This window comes from Myotis yumanensis, unplaced genomic scaffold, assembly GCF_028538775.1.
Source record: "Myotis yumanensis isolate MYYU_CA2020_CCGP unplaced genomic scaffold, mMyoYum1.0.hap1 SCAF_14, whole genome shotgun sequence".
NCBI classification, from domain to species: domain Eukaryota; kingdom Metazoa; phylum Chordata; class Mammalia; order Chiroptera; family Vespertilionidae; genus Myotis; species Myotis yumanensis.
This window is the reverse complement of record NW_027223765.1, coordinates 12,823,403-12,845,751: the sequence shown is the minus strand read 5'-3', so window position 1 is coordinate 12,845,751 and position 22,349 is coordinate 12,823,403. Positions and strand designations below refer to the sequence as shown.

Sequence of the window (22,349 nt, the reverse complement as noted above, 5' to 3'; positions counted from 1 at the left end):
GGGAGCGCCGCCTCCGGGGCCGAAAGCTCAAGTCCTTGCGCAACTACGCCGGGCGGCAAGTGGTGCGGTGGGCGGGGCCGCCCCGCGGAGCTCGCCGCAGAAGGCGGTGTGGACTACAAGTCCCGGCATGCCTCGGGCATGGGTGGGCGGGGCGGAGAGGGCAGCCCGGCCCAGGCGTGCGCAGTGGTTCTCGGGAGTGGCGGGGCGGGTCCACCCGGGCTGCCCGCTGTAGCCCGGGACTCCCGGGTGGGGGTGGCCACGGCCATTGGCGGAGAGGCGGGAGGGGCGTGGTCCTCGGGAGCTGCCGCAGGTCAGGCTGAACGGGCGGAGGCCGGCAGCAGACCGGAGAGGCACGCGTTGGGCTGCTGCGTTTCTGTCCGGTCATGGCAACGTCGCCCCTGAAAGTGTGCATCGTGGGCTCGGGGAACTGGTGAGCGGCGGTGGGCTGACGACACGGGATCCGCCTTCAGGAAGCCCCTCTTCGGGGCGTGCGAGGGCCGCGCGTCCCCGCCTCGGCGTGGGCACCGCGCACCGCGCGCAGGCAGGCGGGGCGGGCGGCCTCGGGGCCGGGCTGGGCACCGCGCACCCGGGGAGGCCGAGATGAGGCACTCGCCCCGGAGGCTCTGGGCTCGCGTGTCCGCAGGGAGCAGCGCGGAGAGCGGGGACTGCGCGCCCGCGGGCACCTGTCTGCACTCTTGTCACCGCGCGGTGGGCGCAAAGAGGCCACCTGCTCTCCACGCCTGGGTGTTATGCGCAACAGCCTGATAAGGGCGTTCTCCATTCTCGGCGGATCGCCCAGGTGGAGGAGCTGAAGGAGGCTCGAATCATCTTACTGTAGCTTCGGTAATCGGGGAAGAAGGCAGAGAGAGCTAACGGGCGCTTGCTACCCTGGTCTCTGGCGGGACCGCCCTGCCCTTCAAAGTGCGAGTCTAGCCTCCGTCGCTGTTGCGTCTAGTATCTTAGTAACGTTGTATCAGGAAGAAAACCCAACTTCCAACAGGCCTGGCTCCCAGAATAATCCAGGGGCGTAGAGAATTCTTCTCTGGGGAGATGTCTGCGAAGCTTTGCGTCTCTGCTAGGCTTTATTTGGCTTTAACATTTATGCAGCGCTTTCTGCCAAACACTCTTTTAAGCATTCTACGAATATCTGCTCTTTTAGTTCCCTTCATCAAACTTACACAATGGGATTCTCTGGTGAGTTGGGGGAAGGGGCGGAGTATAGTATAAAATCTGATCTTCTCGATCTCTCTTCTGTTGCCGTGCACTGTTTTTCCCACATTTGAGGGACCGGTATAGAATCTTCAGAGTGACATTCATTCAGTGTTTTTGTGTTCCTCTGGCCCGACACTCATCACAGTTCAGGCTTCTAGGAGCGTGGCAGCAATTCGTATTACTACCTACTTCTTGGAGGAAACCTGACCTCGTTCTTTACCTTTCCATTCCTTCAAGTCCAGGGTGGGGCCCCTCTGACCTATGACTACAAGGAAATGATTATTTATCTGTTTCTACTCCTCCCCATCCAGCACTTGAGAACAGTATCTACCCTACTGTCTGGCATATGCTAAGTAAATACTGAGCGTCTGAAAACTAATTTTTTAAAATACATGTTTTTAAAACTAATTTTTAAAATGTAATTATACTGGATTAGGTAATATAGTCACGTATTTAAAACCCAAAAGATATCCCCCCAAAAACTCAAAAACAAACACCATGAACCATCTCTCACCCACCCTTGTGCCCCAAGGACCTAATGGAGGAAAACTGGTGTTGTCAATTTCTTCTGTCCTTCCTGGAGGAATTCCATCACATGCAAATGAATGTTTTACGTATATTCCTTTCCCTCTCTGCCCTGCAAACACTAGGAGAGTAATGCACTTTTCTGTAAGTAATAGTGTTCCGCACAACATTGAATGGAGTTGGTTCCCTCCACTGCAGAGCTTCATTTGGTCTTTCAGCTCCGCTTTGCCAGTTTGGGATCCCAAGGTCACTAGAGTGAGATGTCAGCTGCCATGTTGGCCATGGGACTGGAAAAGCACCCACTTAGCGAGTGTTCTTTTAACATTAGAATCCTCTTCTGTAAGAGGACCCAGAGCCACAGGTGACAGCACCTTTTCCTAATTTGCAAGGTGCAGTGGAAGTGGCACCGCTTTGCCCTGCTGGATTTGGGCCTGGATCGGGAGCAGTGAAGTGAACCTCCTACCCCCTCTGCTGGGGATTTGGCTGCCTTCCCCCAGTTGCACTCTGTACTTGACTTTTCTCGGCTCGCGCCAGCCCAAGGAAATGGAGTAAAACTTGGCCTGTGACACTGGCGCAGAGCAGTTGAGAAATGTGCCATGCCGATGGTTTGGGCTGGCTGCCTGGCCCCGTAACTATGGGATCAGATGGGAACAGTGGTTGGCTTCCTTGCACCCGCTCTGGGTTCAGAGCCACTCCAGTCCTAGAGAGAGGATCGCAGCCTCGCCAGAGATGCAAGAGCTTAGGAGCTCGTTGCGCATTCAGCCCTCGTCCATAGACATTGGAGTGTTTGGCTTGTGTAGTAGGTAGTGTGGCCTTTCCAGGGATACAGACACAGCTAGACACCGTCCTTGCCATTAAGAACTTAGCTTCAGATCTGAGATAGATAGAAACTTGGAAGATAAGCTAAAAAGAAATAGAAAGTGGAATGAAATATCTGCCACAAGATTCAGTGTTACAATTTAAATAGTGTTTCTCAAAATGTGATCCAAAAGCCACTTGCATCAGAATTGCCAACTGAAACTAGACTTGTCCCAGAGGTTGGGACAGATTTTTTCCCTGAGAGACTTTTTAGCTTTTTGCTAATTTAATTGTATTTTTTAAATTTTATTTTTATTGATTTCAGAGAGGAGGGAAGAGGGAGAGAGAGATAGAAACATCAATGATGAAAGAGAATCATTGATTGGCTGCCTCCTGCATGCCCCCAACTGGGGATCGAGCCTGAAACCCAGGCAAGTGCCCTTGACTGGAATCGAACCTGGGACCCTTCAGTCCATAGGCCGACGCTCTAGCCACCGAGCCAAACCAGATAGGGCGCTTTTTTTGCTAATTTTAAAACAGAGCTCTAGTTTTCCAAATGTTGGCTTCTCAGGAATGTGAAGATGATTGAGCAAGGTCCTACCTGCAAGGTGGCTATAACCCTCACATGGAGTGTAAGTGATCAATGGCAATACAGATACCAGAAGACTGAATCTAGCTGACTTGCCGGGCGCTTCAGCCAGAAAGGACATGTGAGGGGAAGTAGCCGGGTTGTGTAACATGCCCTTGTCCTGCCCTTTGGCACCTCCTTTCCTCTAAGTCTGGGAGGAGGCTGGAGGTTGGCCCTCGGGCACCCACCCCAGCCCAGCCCTGCCATGCTGCACGCTACAGGGAATGCTGGAATCTGCTTCCTTAACCTGTGTGGCCCTTTATGGTTCCGGTTACTCAGAAGAAAAACAACAAAACACACACGGTGACTCAGAAAAAAACAACAGAAAGAACATGCATGTACGCCAAAAAAGCTTCTTAAGTAACTCCAAAGATGAAACAAAGTTTCTTCACCAGAACCTTGGGAAGATCACCCAGACACAGTGCAAGATCCAGCTCTAGAACTGAAATGTCAGGGCTGTATTTAACAGCCAAACCTCTCTGTGCTGGGGAGCGCATGTCCCAGGCCTGCTTTGGAGGCAGGGGAGAAGAATGGCCCTAGGTTTCTGTCTTGGCAGCTCTGAGGCCTGGAGCAAACTGCTTCTCTCCAGGAATCATTGCTTATAAGGTTGGTACTACCTGCTGTCTAAGATTATGGTTAGGATTAAATGAGACGATCTAGGGTTGTGATGGCGAACCTATGACACGTGTGTCAGAGGTGACACACGAACTCATTTTTTTGGTTGATTTTTCTTTGTTAAATGGCATTTAAATATATAAAATAAATATCAAAAATATACATCTTTGTTTTACTATGTTTGCAAAGATCAAAAAATTTCTATATGTGACACGGCACCAGATAAGTTAGGGTTTTTCAAAATGCTGACACGCCGAGCTCAAAAGGTTCGCCATCACTGATAGGGAGAGTACAAGGTGCGTAGCACTCAATAAATGTCAGCTAGCATTATCGTTATAATTATTGATTTCATCATCGTTTGGCCAGCACCATCTTGGGTCATAAAATGCACCCAGTTGGGGTTTGGCCAACGAGCAGAGGCAGAGAAGGGAGAGAAGACAGAACACCCTGGTATGCAGCTGGGGTTGTTTATCTCTTGCCGCTGTTGTCTTCAAGATCAACCAATAGCCTGAGGCCTGAGACTGAAGGTCAGGGAGAGTTCTGGCCTACTTTGCATTGGTGATTCAAGGGCGCTGTGTGTGACTCATCTTTTGTGGTTTGCTGGAACCTTCTGAGTGCCGTGCTGTGCTCTTTGTCCACCTTTGTCACCTTTTTTTAATTTTCTTTGTCACCTTCTTGCCTGAATTACTGTTTCTGTCCTGATTCTCGCTACACTTCCGAATGGAGAGCCCAGAAACAGTCTGAGCGGCTGTCCATGAGCTCCTCTAAGGTCAGAAATGATCCCTTCCCTGTGGACAGGTAGCACAGACCCACTTCTGCTTTGGAAGCTGGAGTTTAAGGATAGGATGGGTTACAGCTGCGCTCTGATCAGGGTGAGAAAGTTTGTACAATTAGAAAACAACAGCAAACTGATACAGGATCACCAGTTTGAATTCTGATGGACAGAAAAGCTCTCTGCATCTCCTTCTCCCCTTCTTTATGCCAGGTTGTCCACATGGGTCCTTTTTCCTCTGTGGTTACTCCCTTTGATTTTAAGCTTAGGAAGCTTCCCTATCCAGAGATCAAATAGACATGCACCAAGATGAATCTGTTTGAAAAAATGCTCCATTTTCCACATTTGTATCGAACACTCGGGCATTTGCTTGTACTGGAAAAGTCATTTAACTGCCAAGAATTACACAGAACGTTAGCAGTGGTTCTTCCCCAGGCGGTGAGATTATTCATAATTGCTTCTTCTTTCATGTATCGCTTTTATGAGCAAAAACACGTAATGTTATTTAAGCCAAATCTGACCCCTCTGTGTCCTTAGCTCCACGGTTGGGATCAGCTCTTGGGGAGACCTGGCATGGGGCGGGGAACATCTGGCGGAACCCTAGTTCATTCTCCTTGCGTCTCAGTTCCCTCCTTGCTAAAAAGAGGGCTGGACTGTTTAGTCTTTTCTGGCCCAGAAAGTGTCTGCACCCTCTGAAGGGGCGTGGGCCACCCTAGTTCTGCCAGGTTTGGGCCTGACTTGACAGGTAGCCATTCCTTGGGTGATGCGGCGCCTCCCCCAGCCTGATTAAAATATTATACCTTTTTATTTTTTTAAATATGTTTTTATTAATTTCAGAGAAGAAGGGAGAGGGAGAGAGAGAAACAGCAATGATGAGACAGAATCATTGATCGGCCGCCTCCTGCACACCCCACACGGATTTGAGCCCGCAACCTGCGCATGTGCCCTGACCGGGAATTGAACTGTGACCCCCTGGTTCATAGGTCAATGCCCAGCCACCACTGAGCCACGCCAGCTGGGCTAAAATATTACCCCTTTCTAGAGGGGTAGGGGTGAGAAGGCTGTGGACAGAGTGAATGCCAAGGAAGGGGGGGGTGCTAAGGTGGAGGTTTAGGACCTCCAGCAAGTGGGTGTCCACCCAGCCAGGACCCTGGGAGGGAGAGCAGAGTATTGAAGACAGGGTCTGGGGTGTGACTCTGTACTTCCACTAACCACCTGTGTTCTCCAGGTTTCAGTTTGTTCGTGTAAAAATGGGCATAATAATAGCACCTGCCTCAGAGCGTTGCTGAGTCTTCCGACAGATAACAAGGGTGAGGTATTTAAGACAGTACATGGCTGGTATTGGATCGTTATTTCCCCCATGTCCCTTTTGAATTGGATCTGCACAGCATTGTAGAACTTGCGAATTAGTCTATATTTTGAGGCCCAAGACTTAGATAATCTATCATTTCATGAGCAATGTGGTTTTATACATCTGTGTAAAGACCCAGGGCTGGCCATCAGCAGACCGGAGTCCCCCTCCCAGTTCTGCTTCGACCTGGCTGTGTGACAGAAGGTCAGAGTGACCCTGAGCCTTGTGTGTGCTAATCTGCAAGGTGAAGAGTGTGAATAGGATTAAGCCTCCATCCTGCAGGCTCTTAGAGCTTCAGTTGTCTGCTTCACTTTGTACTATTATTTGCTTATTATACTTTCTTCAAAAGTTTACTTTAGACCAACTTTTGGTTAGAGTGTTGTCCCAATGCGTCAAGATTGTGGGTTCCATCTCCGGTCAGGGCACATACAAGAATCAACCCATGAATGCAAGTGGAACAACAAATTCATTGTCTCTCTCTCTCTCTCTCTCTCTCTCTCTCTCAATTAATCAATAAAAATGTGTTTAGCCCTAGCCAGTTTAGCTCAGCCCTGCGGACTGAAGGGTCCCAGATTCGATTCCGGTCAAGGGCATGTACCTCAGCTGCAGGCTTGATCCCAGGCCCTGGCTGGAGCATGTATGGGAGGCAGCCAATTGATGTGTCTCTCTCACATCGATGTTTCTCTCTCTGTCTCTCCCCCTCCCTTCCACTCTCTCTAAAAATAGATGGAAAAATATCCTCAGGTTGAGGATTAACAAAAAATAAAAAAATGTTTGAGGTTGACTTTAAAAGAAACTTTACGTCACTACTGTAAATGTCATATGTACAAGATAACAACAACAACCAGTAGAATGAAAACAAAGCAGTACGATGGAATTCTTGCCAGGCACCACTCCCTGACCAGGACAAGGCCCAGAGTCTGAGGCCTCCTCATACTTTGTGAAGAAGGGAAATTAGCACATGGAGAGATGGTAACCACAGAGTCACATGCAAATGAGACATTCTACACTCTCTCAGAAGGGCAACAGAAATTGGAAAGGATACAAGCAAGTCGGTGTCCTTTGGTGCTGTGTGTGGGCACCCATTCCTCACATTGGACAACCTTGGGCTCATCATAGACCTGCAGGGGACTTCACAGGTCATCCGCCCACCTGTCGTGTGGTAGATGGATGAGTTGGGTCAGGTGTGGAAGTGGCTGCTCATGCCCTTGCCCCAGCAGCGTGAGGATCCTTGCCTGGCCCTGCTTGTGCAATGGCAGGACAATGCCTGAAACATGGAGAAACCCTTCACTGTGGCCATGGGACCCCAACCACGACCAAGCCACACACACCGCCTTCAGAGGCTGCAGTCAGCACTTTTATTTTAAGCTGAGTTCTAATACATTGGTGCACTTTCTTTAGAACAGGATATGTCACTTATAAGTAGACCCCAGTCCCTCCAACATACTCAGGTTCCTCCACAACACTCCCTTTGCTGTGTTTGCCCCTGTTTCTTCATGTTGGTCAGAAGTAGTAACACTTAGTGCCATTTCAGAGCCAAAAAGGAGTCTTGGGTATGGAATATACTTTTGTATAAATAGCCTGATGGAGGTATAATGCATAAATCAAAACACTGGACATGTTTAATGTATATCATTTGATGGGTTTGAAGATGGGAAACCATCAGCACAGTTGTGGTTCTTGGCTTGGTCGGGCTCACTCATGCGTCCGCGGTTAGTGAGTGTTGGCTGGGAGCTCTGTGTTGCCTGCTTGGCCCATCCCTAATTAATGAAGCCTTTTCTGTTTCCCAGCAGAGGCATGGTCTTCCTCAGCACAATCCCCATGCCTTCCCCCTGTACCCCAGCTGGGGTCTGTCCATCAGGGTTCCCCCAGCAGAAGGCCCAGCACGGGAGACCTCTCATGGGTTAACATGAGTTGCAGTTGATGGCGTCCTTTGAGCTGAAGTCCATCACAGGGTTTACCCTTCTAACCACATGTCCCTCCATTTCCCTTCACCTCTTGTCCCACACAGAACTGTGAATTGCTTCTTCCTTATTTATCTCTGAGTGGTGAGCCTTTGAGAGCAAAAGCATTGCCTTTCCTCTGTTGTGGCACCAGCGCCTTAGACAGAAGCTACTCCGTAAATATTCGATAACTGAGATCAGTGAGTGAGGGAGGTTATTGAGGAGGCCAGGGAGGAGGCAGCATGAGGTCCCAGTGACCTTACATGAGTGAATAATATAACTGGAGTTTCCCTGACGTATTTTCGTCCTTACGTTTTATGCTCCATCACACCCCAAAGGATGCACAGACATGGTCTGGTGGGCTTAGTTCTTAAACAGTTATAATGTTCACTTAAATTTTTCCAACTTAGTCATTTCAGCGGATGCTACAGGTTTGCTTCTGGTTGTAAATAAATGCTTGGCTTCCCCACCCGGGGACTGAAAAGGGAGTGTACTCCAGTAAGATCATGGGGAAGGGTCTTGTGGTTTGGTTTATTTTCCCACTTGATTTATTTGACTTGGATTCCTAGTGTCTTAGAGACACCCCCTCAATTTGCTCAATTCCCAGAATCATGCTTGCTCTTTTGTTAACCTGTGTGAGTTACTTAATGTCAGGGAACCCTGAGTCTGAGCTGCTATCTTGCCGTGAGGACGTGAGCAGCTATTTCCAAGATGAGAATAAAGGTGAGAGTGATGGTGGGAAGATTCTTGGCCTCTTTTTTTTACAAAGTGTCAGGAGGAGAATTGCATAGGTGGGTATTTAGCTAATAAATTCTATGTCCTGCTGGCATAGAATAAGGATTTTACAGGTAAAGCCTCAGAGCCTTGCTTTTGATAGCTCTTCTCTTGTGAGGGAGGAGGCACCAGCGTTCTAGATCATTCAGCAGAGCTGCTGTTCTCAGTCCCTGGCTGCTCACATCAGTCCCTGGGGAGCTCTAAAAACTGCCGATGCCTGATCCCACTCCAGAGGAACCGATTTTGTTGGCCTGGGGTGTGGCCTGGGACTCTGGGGATGTCCCAGGTAATTGTAAGGGGCAGCCAAAGTTGAGAACCACTGGCTTAGCTTATCCATTCTATCTCAGGAATGGGAAAATAATTCTAATATAGAGATAATTATTTGATTTTTTCTGGTTGTTAAAGCACAAAGGTTTATATGCTGGGATGAATTAGAGTTGGGTTAGAATAACTGAGATTTATCAGAGAGTAAGGATAAAGATCTCCAATATGTTCCTCTTGTCAGCTTAGGCCCCGCCGTCTTCTGATATCACCCGTTCCTTCATCCCACCAAATTGTCTCCAGAATTGACTGTCATTTAAGATTGCAAAATAGGGATGCAACATTTCCCAGTTTTCAAATTTCTTTTAAGTTCCTCCGATTTGATTCATCGCAGATATCCTCTGTTGTTATTAAATGGGCTCATTACACAGTGTATTGTCGTCGGTGAAGGAATTTTGTTAATACATTTTTTAATGTATCTGTGATGTAAAAACAGTCCTCTGTTTTCAGAAAATACTTGTGAATTAATTTAGCATAGAATTCTCTGCCTAACAAGAACCATGATTTCACTCATCCGTGGGATATGAAAGCAACAAAAAAGTTTTCTTGAGAAAACTAAAGAATTAAACTGTAATTTTATACTCTTAAACTACTGCGTTTCAACAAATTTAGAATTCATCTCAGTTTCTTATTAGAAAAAGCAATGACCGCCCTAACACATGAATTTGCAAAGCGCTGTTTACCTTTCTTTCATTTGCTCCTCCCACCAGGAAACTTGTCTAGGAAACAAACTTTCTCTGGTTCAAAGTCCTACAGTAGAAACTTATTGGCCCAGCTGGGATCAGGTGCCCACCCCTGGACCAATCAGTGGCCCCATCAGCAGAGCCTTGGCCCACAGTGCAATGAGCACATTTGTGAGATGGGCACAGGTGCCTGGACCAACCATGAACTCCTCTGTCATGGTCACTAGCCGCAGACTCTTGGCCCTTGTCTGGAGGACTGGCACTAACTAGTCAGAGTGCCTTCTCTTCCCTTGTTGGAAAGCCTAAGGGGCAACTGGCTTGTTACCAGAATGTTTGGTCAAGAGAGATGCAGAAGATGGGAGCTTGCTGGGCTGGAGGCTGGCTGGATGTCTGCTGGGGGAACCAAACACTCAGGCCCCCCAGAACATGGGCTCTCACTCTGCTCTTTTTCTGGAATCCACTCTGGATCTTATCTTTCCATTATGACTGCAGTTCCCCCAGAACATAGTTTATAATCTGGGGGTTGGCGGTCCAGAGCTGTCATGGCATCTCTACTCAATGGCATCGGTATCCAGGCTCCTTCTCTTGTTACTTTGCTGTGTGTAATCTTTACTCCTACTATAAGATCTCCTCACAGCCCATGAGGGCTGCTGGAGTCCCAACAATCACGCTCTGTCTTCTAGCCACAGAAAGAAGGAGGGGATAAAGAAAAAGGAGACCAAGGGCACCTCACAGTAATTACATTTGTTATTTTTATTCCATCTTTTAGGTGGATTTCTCTTCTGCCTGTGATCCTCTCTTCCAAGATAGGTTGACGTTTTCTAGTTTTAAGGGGTGGTGCTTTTTGACCTTGTACCTAATTCTGGGGCCTTCCTGATCACAGGGGTGGTATTTGCAGGTGAAAACCACTAAGTTTCGCGTGGCTCGTCGCTTCACATCTTGAGTTACAAGTTCAGTGCTTGAATCAGAACCAGAATGCGAGGCTTCTGAATTAGAATCTAATGCATTTTCTCTTCCGCCCAAGTGAGTTTAATTTTGTTTTCCACTGTTTCTTGTAGGGGTTCCGCTGTTGCAAAAATAATTGGTAATAATGTCAAGAAGCTTCAGAAGTTCGCCTCCACGGTCAACATGTGGGTCTTTGAAGAAATGGTTGACGGGAGAAAACTGACAGACATCATAAATAATGACCACGAGAATGTGAAATATCTCCCTGGACACAAGCTGCCTGACAATGTGGTAAGGCTGTAGGAATGAAAAGTACATCTGGTTAGGTTGGAAAGCTACGTTTACCTGAGTCAACACCTGGGACTTGAGGAAATACAAAAACTATTTCCCTCTTCCCCTCTTCCTTCTACCTACCAAGTTCTTGGCTTGGTCAGTTTTGGTTTTCTAGACTCTGAAATGGGCTCTCGTTTAGTTTGCTAGGGCTGCCATAACAAAGGACAATAGACCAGATGGCTTAAACCACAGAATTTTATTTGTTCACAATGCCGGAGGCTTCATGTCTACTAAGATCAAGATGTCAGTAGGGTTGGTTTCTCCTGAAGTTCTCTCCTTGACCTGTAGGTGGCCACCTTCTTCCTGTGTCTCCACATGGTCTTCCCTCTGTGTTGTCTGTGTCCTAATCGTGTTGGTATTAGGGCGTCTCCTAAGGACCTTGTTTTAGCCTAATTACCTCTACAAAGACCCTGTCTCCAAACACAGTCACATTCCAAGGTACTAGGGTTATGACATAGGAATCTTGGGGAGACACAATTTGGCTCATGACAGGTTACTGTCTTAGCATTCAAAGTGCAGGTCCCATCAAAGCTGGACTAACAACCTTGCCTTTGGCCGCTCATGTTCCCTGGTAACTCCCAATATACCCCTTCTGGGTACATGGACTTTGATCCAATCCCTAGGATACTTGACCTTGGTCTGTAATCACAATCAGGGTCAAGGGCTAAATAAATTACAGGAGATCCAAAAGGAAAAAAAAAGAAAATTGTAAGACTGACAGTTTAAAATTCAAGCTCATTAGGTCTGGGAGGGGACAATATAAGTTACTGCCTGGCCTCATTCCAGTGACTTGCGGGGGAAGGAAGAACTGAGCATGTGACACAGAAAGAGGCTACCCCGCTGCTTGTCTGAGTGGAGTGTATGAACTTCTGTTGCCAGCGTCACCCCTGGGTAGCTTTCTGTAATTGTTTGAAAACCAGATCACCGAGGCTGCCTCATTCCTGTGGTTAACCAGCAAAGCTCTCCTTTGTTAAAGAAATACCCATCCCTGCACATACTCACTCAGCAAATCTTGCTGAGCGGGACTGTGCATGCAAAGCCCAGCACTGGGTGCTGGAAACAGAGAGAGGAGTAAGATGACCTTGCTTCCCTCATGAGTCCGGCAGGGCGGGCAGGTTTGTAACCTGACAAGTGCTGGGAGTTGGGAGCGACAGAGACCCGGCTGACTGAAGACTGTTGCTTGGCTTTTGGTTACAGAGCTCATTAGTGTTAAGCACTATGCTAAGTAGTTCACGGATATTGTCCCATGCTCTCAATAACCCTCTTAGGTTTGGTAAAGAACAAAATTCAACCAAGTAAACTTGAGGACCCAATTGGCTTTGATTAAGCTATTCATGAATTCCATCTAGCATTCCACCCAGCAAGGAGAGAGGTGCTCAGAGGAGTTGTACAAAATGGGGTTTTTTTTTATGGGCAGAAAGAGAGTTGAACAAGAAAGTTAAACGAGTGGGTAAGCCCAGCGGGCATGGCTCAGTGGTTGAACGTCAACCTATGAACCAGGAGGTCACCGTTCAATTCTCTGTTCAGAGCACATGCCTGGGTTTTGGGCTCAATAGGGGGTGTCCAGGAGGCAGCCGATCAATGATTCTCTTTCATCATTGATGTTTCTATATCTCTCTCTCTCCCTTCCTCCCTGAAATCAATAAAAATATGTTTTAAAAAATAAAATAAAAGAGTGGTTTATTTCAAGCACAGTCACCATCCTGTAGGGGAAAGCGGGGGATTTCAGGGCAGATTACCTCACTAGTGTTGATCAGGAAATTCAGAGTGATTGGTTTAAAAAGTCCACTCCCCAGAGAGACTGAAACTGCAGTTAGGTTAGTTATTAAGTTTTGTTTTGGTGACTTGGCTTAGCAAAAGCGACTCTATTATGGCCTGTTGTTTCTTTCTTCCTTCCTTTTTATTCTAACGGGTTGTAACTATGAGTTTTCCTATGATGCTGATGATTCTGATTTCATAGGGGAAGAAACCAAGGCTTAGAGACGTTAATGAACTTGTCCAAGGCCACATAGTCAGACCTCGGGTTGGAATTTGATTCCTGGTGGACTCATTCCTGTGCCTGCTGAATCTGTTGCCTTTTAACGATGATGATTCTCTATTCTGTGTCACAGAACTAAGGCCAGGCAGCATTTCCCATGGTTATGCTTTTTTTAAATTTTTACCGACAGTTGACATTTAACATTATTTTTTACTAGTTTCAGGCCCACGGTTATTCTTGACGCTGGTGGTGGAGAGAGAAAGGATCCCTAGGGTTCTGACTTGGGAAGTTAAGTTTATCCAAGTATCTGATGGAAAGAATTAGGGGGGAAGCTAGCTATTCCCACGGCAGTGCAAGACCTTCTATGTGCCCATTGGCTTGAACAAGTTGAAGGTCACCTGTGGAGCAGGGGAGGGGCCAATTCCACCTAAATTGCAAGGTTAAAGTGGGGAAGCCTTTCCTGGCATTTATGAGCCTAGCCCCAAACTGGGGGTTTTCTTGCTAAGGAAGAAGGTAGAACAGTCATCGGACACCAACAGACAGCCTCTGCCAGAGACCACACGCTCCCTCGTCCTCACTAGATGCCCTCACCTCTGTCCTAGTGTCTGAGTCTGTGTCTCACTGCCCATGTTAAATTTTAAAACCCGTTTCTGTATTTAACTGAAGGAAACAAATCATCCTAAGAGCTGACATGTATTAAGTGCATTCCAGGTGTCAGGAATTTTTCTGAATCATTTATTCTTTTTTTTAAAAATATATTTTTATGGATTTCAGAGAGGAAGGGAGGGGAAGAGAGAGATAGAAACATCAATGATGAGAGAGAACCATTGATCAGCTGCCTCTTGCATGCCCCACACTGGGGACCGAGCCTGCAACATGGGCATGTGCCCAGACCGGGAATTGAACCATGACCTTCTGGTTCATAGATCTGTGCTCAACCACTGAGCCACGCTGGCTGGGCTGAATCATTTATTCTTCACAACAGCACTCTCAAAGTGCTTAACCAGGAAGAGTTTACTGAATGTGGGGAGAATCCAGGGAACCAAAAGGCCTTGGTGCAGTGCCCAGAGATTAGCAACAGCAGGAAGCCATGCCACCCCTGAAAGGACAAGGGGACAGACTGGTGTCACCACACAAGCCTGACAAGAGCTTAGAGACATGGAAGAGGGGCTGCCCATCAGGAGGTATAACTGTAGAATGACGCCATGCCAGCACGCCTGCGAGCCCAGGCAGGAGTGGCCCAGGGACACCGTGGCCTGTCTGTCGTCCCAGCTCGGGTCCCCTGACCGTGCCCCACTTTGGCTAAAGCAACTGGAGGGCAGAGAGCAAGGGGCCCAGAGGAAACAACCCGTAATAAGCAGCCCCTCAGGAACAGAGTGGGGCAAAGATGGGCAGAAAATGGGTTGGGGGGCTGGGTGAGCAACAGGGAACAGCCCACGCAGTATCATGATGACTCCTTTTACGGGTAAGGAAACTGAGGCAGGACCCTCCTGGCTTCAGGAGCAAGTCGGGAATGAGGAAGGCAGAGCACAGCCCACACTTGCCTGGACTGTCTGTCCGCACAGTGCTTGCTCTGCACATAGTAGGCATCTGATAAAGGGTCCGAGAATGAAATCACTCGGCCCGGCATGTTTGGGTAGAGGTGTAACCGTTTCCTCCTCCTCGCCATGGCAGGTTGCCGTCCCAAACCTCCAAGAGGCCGTGCAGGATGCAGACATGCTGGTGTTCGTCATTCCCCACCAGTTCATCCACAGAATCTGCGACGAGATCACCGGGAAAGTGCCCAAGAAAGCGCGGGGAATCACGCTCATCAAGGTGACGCGCCCGAGATGATGGCTGGGGCAGGGAGAACATCGCTAGACATTAGTTCCTGGGAAGTGTCGCTTCCTCTCACTTTCATCTGTTGGAGACAAGGAAGTGAAGGGAAGGTGATGGCAGGTTTTCGGGGTTTTGTTTTTGTAAAGATGCCTGGAAGGGGGTGGCTCCTCCTGGTGGGCCTCGCTGTCAGATCCTTCCTGACCAGGTCCTGGGTCTCACCCACATTCTGGAAATCACCAGTGGTTTGTATTAGTTCCCATGCCTGGTATTTTCCCTAAAGAGGGAGTTTATTTTATATTATTTACATATATATATATATTTTATTGATTTACAGAGAGGAAGGGAGAGGGATAGAGAGTTAGAAACATCGATGGGAGAGAAACATCGATCCGCTGCCTCCTGCACACCTCCTACTGGGGATGTGCCCGCAACCAAGGTTCATGCCCTTAACTGGAATCAAACCCGGGACCCTTCAGTCCGCAGGCCGATGCTCTGTCCACTCAGCCAAACCTGTCAGGGCTAAAGAGGGAGTTTTAACCAGCAGTCCACGAACCACCCCCACAGAATTCCATGGACAGAATTCAGGAGGTCCATTGTTTTAACTGGGGGGGGAGAAATTGCATTTTTATGAGTTTTTACCTCTAACTAAAATGAGCATTTTCTTCATTTGCAGAGGAAACCCACAAGGCAGAGTTTCAATAACAGTATTAGCAGGACCTGGGACCCTCTTGTCAATAAAAATCACAGATATGTTCATGTCAGATAGCTCAAGTGTCATTTATGCTCATCACTACTTTGAAATTACAGTAATTGTTAGACCTGCCATGACATCTCTTTCTAATTGCATTAATAAAATGGCACGTCTATTACTTTTATAAAAAAAATTTTTTTAATCCTCACCCAAGGATATTTTTAGAGAGAGGGAAAGACAGACAGAGCTAGTCGGTTTGGCTCAGTGGGTAGAGTGTCGGCCTGCAGACTGAAGGGTCCTGGGTTCCATTCCGATCAAGGGCACATGCCCAGGTTTCGGGCTGGATCCCCAGTGGGGGGCATACAGGAAGCAGCCACTCAATGATTCTCTCTCATCATTGATGTTTTCTATCTCTCTCTCCCTCTCCCTTCTTCTCTGAAATCAATAAAATCATATTTAAAAAAAAAGAATCAACCAGTGAATATAAATAAGTGGAACAACAAATCGGTGTTTTTTCTCCCTTCCTCACTCTAAGATCAATAAATTTTTTTAAAAAGAATTTTTTTTTTAAAAGAAAGAAAGAAAAGCAAGGAAGCGGTGCATATAGAATTGAGGATAGTGGTTCACCCTGGAGGATGGATGGACTTGGGGAGAGATGCAGGGGATTTCAATGGTGTTGGTCATGTTCTGTATCTTAACCTGGGCGGTTCCACATGTTCATTCTCTTGTTATTCTTTAAGCAGTACATTCTCAGCATATGTGTTTTCTCTTGCAAGAGGTATTTTTCAAGATGTACATACTATTGGATGTCTGAATCTAGATAACTTACAAAGCAATAAGCCCATACCTCTTCTCTACGGGTGGTTTGTTTTTCCCTAACTTCTTGACCTCCTTATAGGGCATAGACGAGGGCCCCGAGGGGCTGAAACTCATCTCCGACATCATCCGAGAGAAGATGGGCATTGACATCAGTGTGCTGATGGGAGCCAACATTGCCAACGAGGTGGCGGCGGAGAAATTCTGTGAAACCACCATCGGTGAGCTGCGGGGCGCGGGGCCTGGGCCTCTGGTGGTGTTACATGTACATTTCCCCTGTCTGAGATTTCATGGAGTGGACTCTCCCCTGCCCCTTCACATTCCTGCGGTGGACCTTTAGGGAGTTGGGATTTTATGCAAAGAGGCCCTTCTGAGGAACTAAAGTGTTTCAGCAACTTCCAGAATGAAGGGAAAGCCACGGGGCCATTTTGACCCGATGACATTATCGAGGTGAAACACAGAAATAACAGTTGCTTGTGCCAACGTGCAGGTGATTACGTCCATAGTGGGGCTCCCCTGGCCGTAGAAAACCAGCTTTTCTTTACTCACAGATGCCAGTATCTGGATCATCATTGGGCTCCATTGAGGTCCGAAAATGGGTGGGAATGACCTGTTTTCAGGTGAATAGGCTGAGGCTCAGGAAATAAGTTACCTGCTCCAAGGGTCCCACAACTCATACAGAACCCAGGCATGAACTAGGATCTCCTGTTTCCTGCAAGAGAAAGTTCTTTGTAGTCTTACATACAACCTTGACGTAAAAAAGTTTTGTTTCTTTAGGGCTTTGGAATTCTCAAGTGCTTGTGTACCTCATAGAAAAGTAATATGTTTGTATTTGCAGTTGTTTTGCAAGAGTTTATTTAAATGTCTCTACCACTTGCAAACTTACTTCCACCCTTGTCAAACACTCGGGCAGTGTGAGTCATCTCGCCCTGGCGGATTTGTAACCGGAAGCTCTGAGGGAGGTCAGGCTCTCCTCACTAAGATGGGATGCATGGGGAGATGTAGCTCCTGATTCTCATACATGCCTGATTCTCATAGGGCATTTATACTTTTTTTTTTTTTTTTGCATTTTTCGCTTTATTTTTAATTGCATAGATATTATGTCATTAGTGTGGAAAATAAAGGTAATCAAAAGAAACCCATTTTTATTATTTCATTTGATTTCCATTATTTTTTCTATTTGTCCACAAAGTTTATGGTTTGTAGTTTAAATCCATATTATTTTATAGTTGCTTTATTAACGACTTTCAAAGTCCCATCAACATACATCTTCAAAGCTGCATAGTATTCCACTGACAATCCCATATGTGTGGGCACTTAAAACTCTTTTTTTTTTTGAGAAATAATATTTTTGGAGAGGAGAGGTATCACAAATAATATAAAGAACAAAACAAAGTGACCTAGAATATCATTTCCCAGGTTGACATTTTCAAAAGTGATACAGCCACGGATAAATCAATTCAAACAATATGAGAAGGCACAAAATTAGAATTAAGATGGTAATTTCCCACCTACTCCCTCTTCCCAAAGGGAATCACTGTTAGCAGTTTCTAAGTATCCTTCCAGAAAAAAAATTTACATATGCATATATACCACAGTATATAAAGGTTTTATTTTTTCAGTTAATTCTTTTATCCATCTGTGATTTAATATAGCCTGTGAAATTATGCAATTCAGTCTTTCCCAAAAAATTATTAACCAGTTTTTCCAACACAATCCTATTTGCCAATAATCGATCGGCAATCAGTTTTGCCAATTAGTTGGTTGGAATTGACTGGTTATCCCAACCATTCCATAAGGCTGAGCCTTGCTCGCCAATCCCTGATTTAAACCTTGTGTCTACCTGTAGATTTTGGTGAGGATTTTTACCTGCCTCTATGCTCTGTTTGCTGTAGGAAGGTTTCCAGTGGGGTGCAGTAGGCTCTGCTGGTTTGTAAAGACAGACAAACGCACAGAACACCACCTCTTTCCCTCTGGCTTCTGTTGACCCAGTGCATCCACTGCCTTCGCTGTGGGTTGGATCATAAATGACAATAAAAGGCTTAAGGAAGTGTCACAGGCTAAAGAAGGTCAGGGAGTTAAGGACAACACTGAAAGACAGCATCCCCATCATTGTTAAAGATTGGAATATGATCGTATGCCAGATCATTGCATTGACATTAAATTCCCTGTATCTGATAATTGCACTGTGCTTACCCGGATCCCCTTTCTTGATGACATTAACAACCCACACATTTTTAATTATGATAGATGCAGGGATTTCAGCCCACTTGAGTCTTCCATAGAGGAAGAAGAGAAAATGGCATTGTTTTTAGTATCTTCTATAAATATTAACTGTCATGGTGAACTATGGTGCCCCCTTGTGGTAAGAGTTCCCTTCATGCTTGGGACTGATCTCACAAAATCCAGTACTTTTACTCAGTCATCCCCCAAATATTTTTCAAAGCCTATTATGTGTCAGGCACGCCCTAACCAAGTGAGCTACCCGACCAGGACTGACCATTTTTTTTTTTTTTTTTTTTTTTTTTCAATAATAATTTTTATTTCTTAAAGTATTACAAAGAGTATTACATATGTCTCCTTTTTCCCCCCCATGACATTCCCCCGGCCCCTACCCCCCGCCCCCCCCCCCCGTGTCTTGTGTCCATTGGTTAATCTTATATGCATGCATATAAGTCCTTCAGTTGGTCTCTTAATCCCCCCCCAACCCTCCCCAGGCTCCCCATTGTAGTTTAACATTCTGTTCAATGTTGCTCTGCTTCTGTATCTACCCCTGTTCATCAGTCCATACTGGTCCCCTTTATTTGTCCCAACCTCACTGGAGTAGTCTCAACCTCACCAGGGCCGTCTGAGCCTCACCAGGGCCGTTTCAACCTCACCTGGGTCGCAGGACTGACCATTTTTTATTTCATCTGTCTCCCCACACTCTCTCCACTCACCCCTGGATTACGTCGAGGGTTTCGAAGGAGTCATTAAAGAGGTTGACTCTCTCCCTGACTTGGCCTGAAAGAGAAGGGGATTTTCCTGTCCTTTGGTTCATACTGAGTTTGGAGCGGCCCTTCCACCTGGCTGTTGGGCGTTACCTGTTCCGTACCAGATGGTCTGGGGCCCTGCTTGCCACTTTACTGCTTATGACTGGTAATAGTCATAATACAGTTAGGGCTTTCTTAGCCATGATTTAAAACAATCTTCTCAGAGTACACTTGAGAAACAGCGTTGATTGCTGTAAATCAAGCTCACCTCTCTCGTCGACACTGTGAGTGATTTGCTGCCACAGAAGAACTGTCAGATCCCACTTTGTGCCTGTGGCAAATGGAGAGCGCACTTCTCCCGGCCTGTTTCTCAGGTGGCTCACAGCAGACAGCTGGGTGAGTGTCACGTGGTGCTCAGAAGCATCCTTCACGTTGGAGGCACTGAGCAGTGGCCATGGTGAGGGACAGAGGAGAGAGACAGCAACGATGTCGTGGTGTGGAGGCCGGGAGCTAGTTGACCCAACCCGGGTGATGAAACAGGATTGTACAGAATCACCCAGGTGGTCTGGGGACTGCTTAGAAAAAGGAAGAGGACGGTTTGCTCAAACGGACACAGTTATATTTGGAAAAAGGAGAACTCAGCTAAAGAATGGGTAATAGCAATGCATGTAGAATAGAAAATGTGTTTCTAGGTATTGGGTGTAGATGTTTTAGACATTTTATTATGGAAAATCTCCTTGAAAACAAAGTAAGTAGAACAATATCATGAACCCCATGTGCCCCTTGCCCATCTTTAGTAATGATTAACTTCTGGCCATTCTTTTTTTTTTTTTTTTTTAATTGATGAGCGAGAGAGAAACATTAATTTGTTGTTCCACTTATTTATGCATTCATTATTTCTTTTCTTGTATGTGCCCTGACCAGGGACCGAACCCGCTATAGCCATTCTTATTTCATCTGTGTCCCTAACCTCTCTCCACTCACCCCTGGATTGTTTTGAAATTATGTCACTTGTGAGTATAATTTTAATGTTGACAATCATCATTTTTTCTGCATTGGGAGAATAGAGCTCTACTAGTATTGTTTTTTGCTGGTTTATCTTCTCTTTTTTCCCACCCCTGAGAGGCAGCACAGCATAGAGAGTCAGCGCTCTGGAGCCAGAACTCCTGGGTTAGAATTTGGGCTCTGCCTCCTACTGGCTTTGTGACTCTGGACAAGTTGGTGAACCTCTCTGGGCCTCCTCTCTGTAAATGTGGAAAATTATAGTCACAAGCATGAGGATTGTCGCCTCGCTCACCGTTATTACATGAGACCTTGAGTGCTCGTTACGACAGATAGCCTGTTCCACACCTGATTCTCACAGTGACCTCACAGTAGGCCGAAGAGTGCCCTCGTGCTTTACTCATAAAGAAACTGAGGCTAGAGGAAGTTAAATCAGAGGTTTGCAAACTCGTCTGCCCATTGGAATCGCCTGGGGAGCTTCACTAATGACTGATGCCTACTCTACCCCAGAGACCAATTTCATGGGTCTGGGATGTGACCTGGGCTTTGGTGTGTTTTTTTTTTAAAATATATTTTATTGATTTTTTACAGAGAGGAAGGGAGAGAGATAGAGAGTTAGAAACATCGATCAGCTGCCTCCTGCACATCTCCCACTGGGGATGTGCCCACAACCAAGATACATGCCCTTGACCGGAATTGAACCTGGGACCCTTCAGTCCGCAGGCCGACACTCTATCCACTGAGCCAAACCGGTTTCGGCTGGGCTTTGGTGTTTTTAAAGATCCCTGGGTGACTGTAATGTGCAGACAGGCTTGGGAACAAGCACAGGAGCCCAGAGCAGCGGTCGCCAACCTTTCAGACCTGGTGGACCACCGGTTGGCGACCGCTGGCCTAGAGGCAGGCAGAGCCCTAGTACTGTAGCCTTCAGTGAGCGTTCTGCCATCTGGTGGAGATGTTGACTTGGGAGCCAGGGCTTGGCTGGTGGGTTTATCATCTGATTTCTAGAGCTAAGCCCTCCCCTCTGGGCCCCCAACCACGAGAGCACACTTCATATCAGGTTTTATGTGTAACATTTTACTTTTGTTTGTTTTTAACCCGAAGTCCCTAAACCACAGCAACAAAAAGTCCAAAAACTACTGAGCATCCGTCTCATTCTAGGAACTGTCCTGAGGGAGGGGATCTAGTGGTAGCAAAAACAAGGACTCTGAATGCTGTTCTGTGTGAAAATATTTGTCAGTGTTGCATCCGTTCTCTATTGTCATAGTGATGCCAAGTAATAATCACAGAATCTCAGTGGCGTACAAAATAAGCACAGCTAACACTTCCGTGGGCCTCTGGGAGTCCACAGATCTTGGCCGGGACAGCCAGTTGGCTCTGGTCCATGTGCCTGTCATCTTCCTGCTGGGCCTCGTGGGCGAACCAGGGCATCTTCTTTTTTTTATTTTTTAATATATATTTTTATTGGTTTCAGAGAGGAAAGGAGAGGGAGAGAGAGATAAAAAACATCAATGGTGAGAGAGAATCATTGATCAGCTGCCCCCTGCACGCCCTCCCCCCACCCCCGGTGGGGATCAAGCCTGCAAACCAGCATGTACCCTTGGTCGGAATCAAGCCCGGACCCTTCAGTCTGCAGGCTGACGCTCTATCCACTGAGCCAACCTGGCTAGGGTGAGCCAGGGCATCTTCTCACAGCGACGGCAGAGCCACAAGGGAACAAGCCCTACTGCACAGAGGGCATCACGCTTCTACTGCATCCTGTCTGTCAATGTCCCCTTGACCAAAGCAAATCCCTCGGCTGAGCCCAAAAGCGGCAGGCGGGGACTATGCCCGCTCGCTGTGAGTCTAAGCATGGTGGATAGTCAAGCCTAACATCCATAGAAAGGGATGCACTCTGCTCCCTCGGAAACAGGTGGATGATTTTTAACAATAATCTGTAATAGATACAAACACAGAAACCCAGCTTATAAGTGTTCATGGGAGCAAAAAGTTGGCAACAGTTTTAGATTTCAAACACTAAAAAGATACTTAGACATAACATATGGACACAGCAAAATACAAAGCAGCCATTGAAAATGGTGTACAAGCCCTGGTCGGTTTGGCTCAGTGGATAGAGTGTTGACCTGTGGACTGAAGGGTCCCAGGTTCAATTCCAGTCAAGGGCACATGCCCGGG

General features: G+C 46.8%; 1 protein-coding gene across 1 annotated transcript in view; it reads left to right on the top strand.

Annotated features, from left to right (window-relative positions):
* Positions 1 to 298: 298 nt before the first annotated feature.
* GPD1L (glycerol-3-phosphate dehydrogenase 1 like) overlaps positions 299 to 22,349 on the top strand; it is a 38,635-nt gene continuing 16,584 nt past the window's right edge. Inside the window, exons 1-4 of the mRNA XM_070391821.1 lie at positions 299 to 430; positions 10,681 to 10,858; positions 14,553 to 14,693; positions 16,286 to 16,424. Coding sequence (XP_070247922.1) covers positions 384 to 430; positions 10,681 to 10,858; positions 14,553 to 14,693; positions 16,286 to 16,424 — 505 coding nt within the window. The 5' untranslated portion in view covers positions 299 to 383. The remainder of the gene's footprint in view (positions 431 to 10,680; positions 10,859 to 14,552; positions 14,694 to 16,285; positions 16,425 to 22,349) is intronic.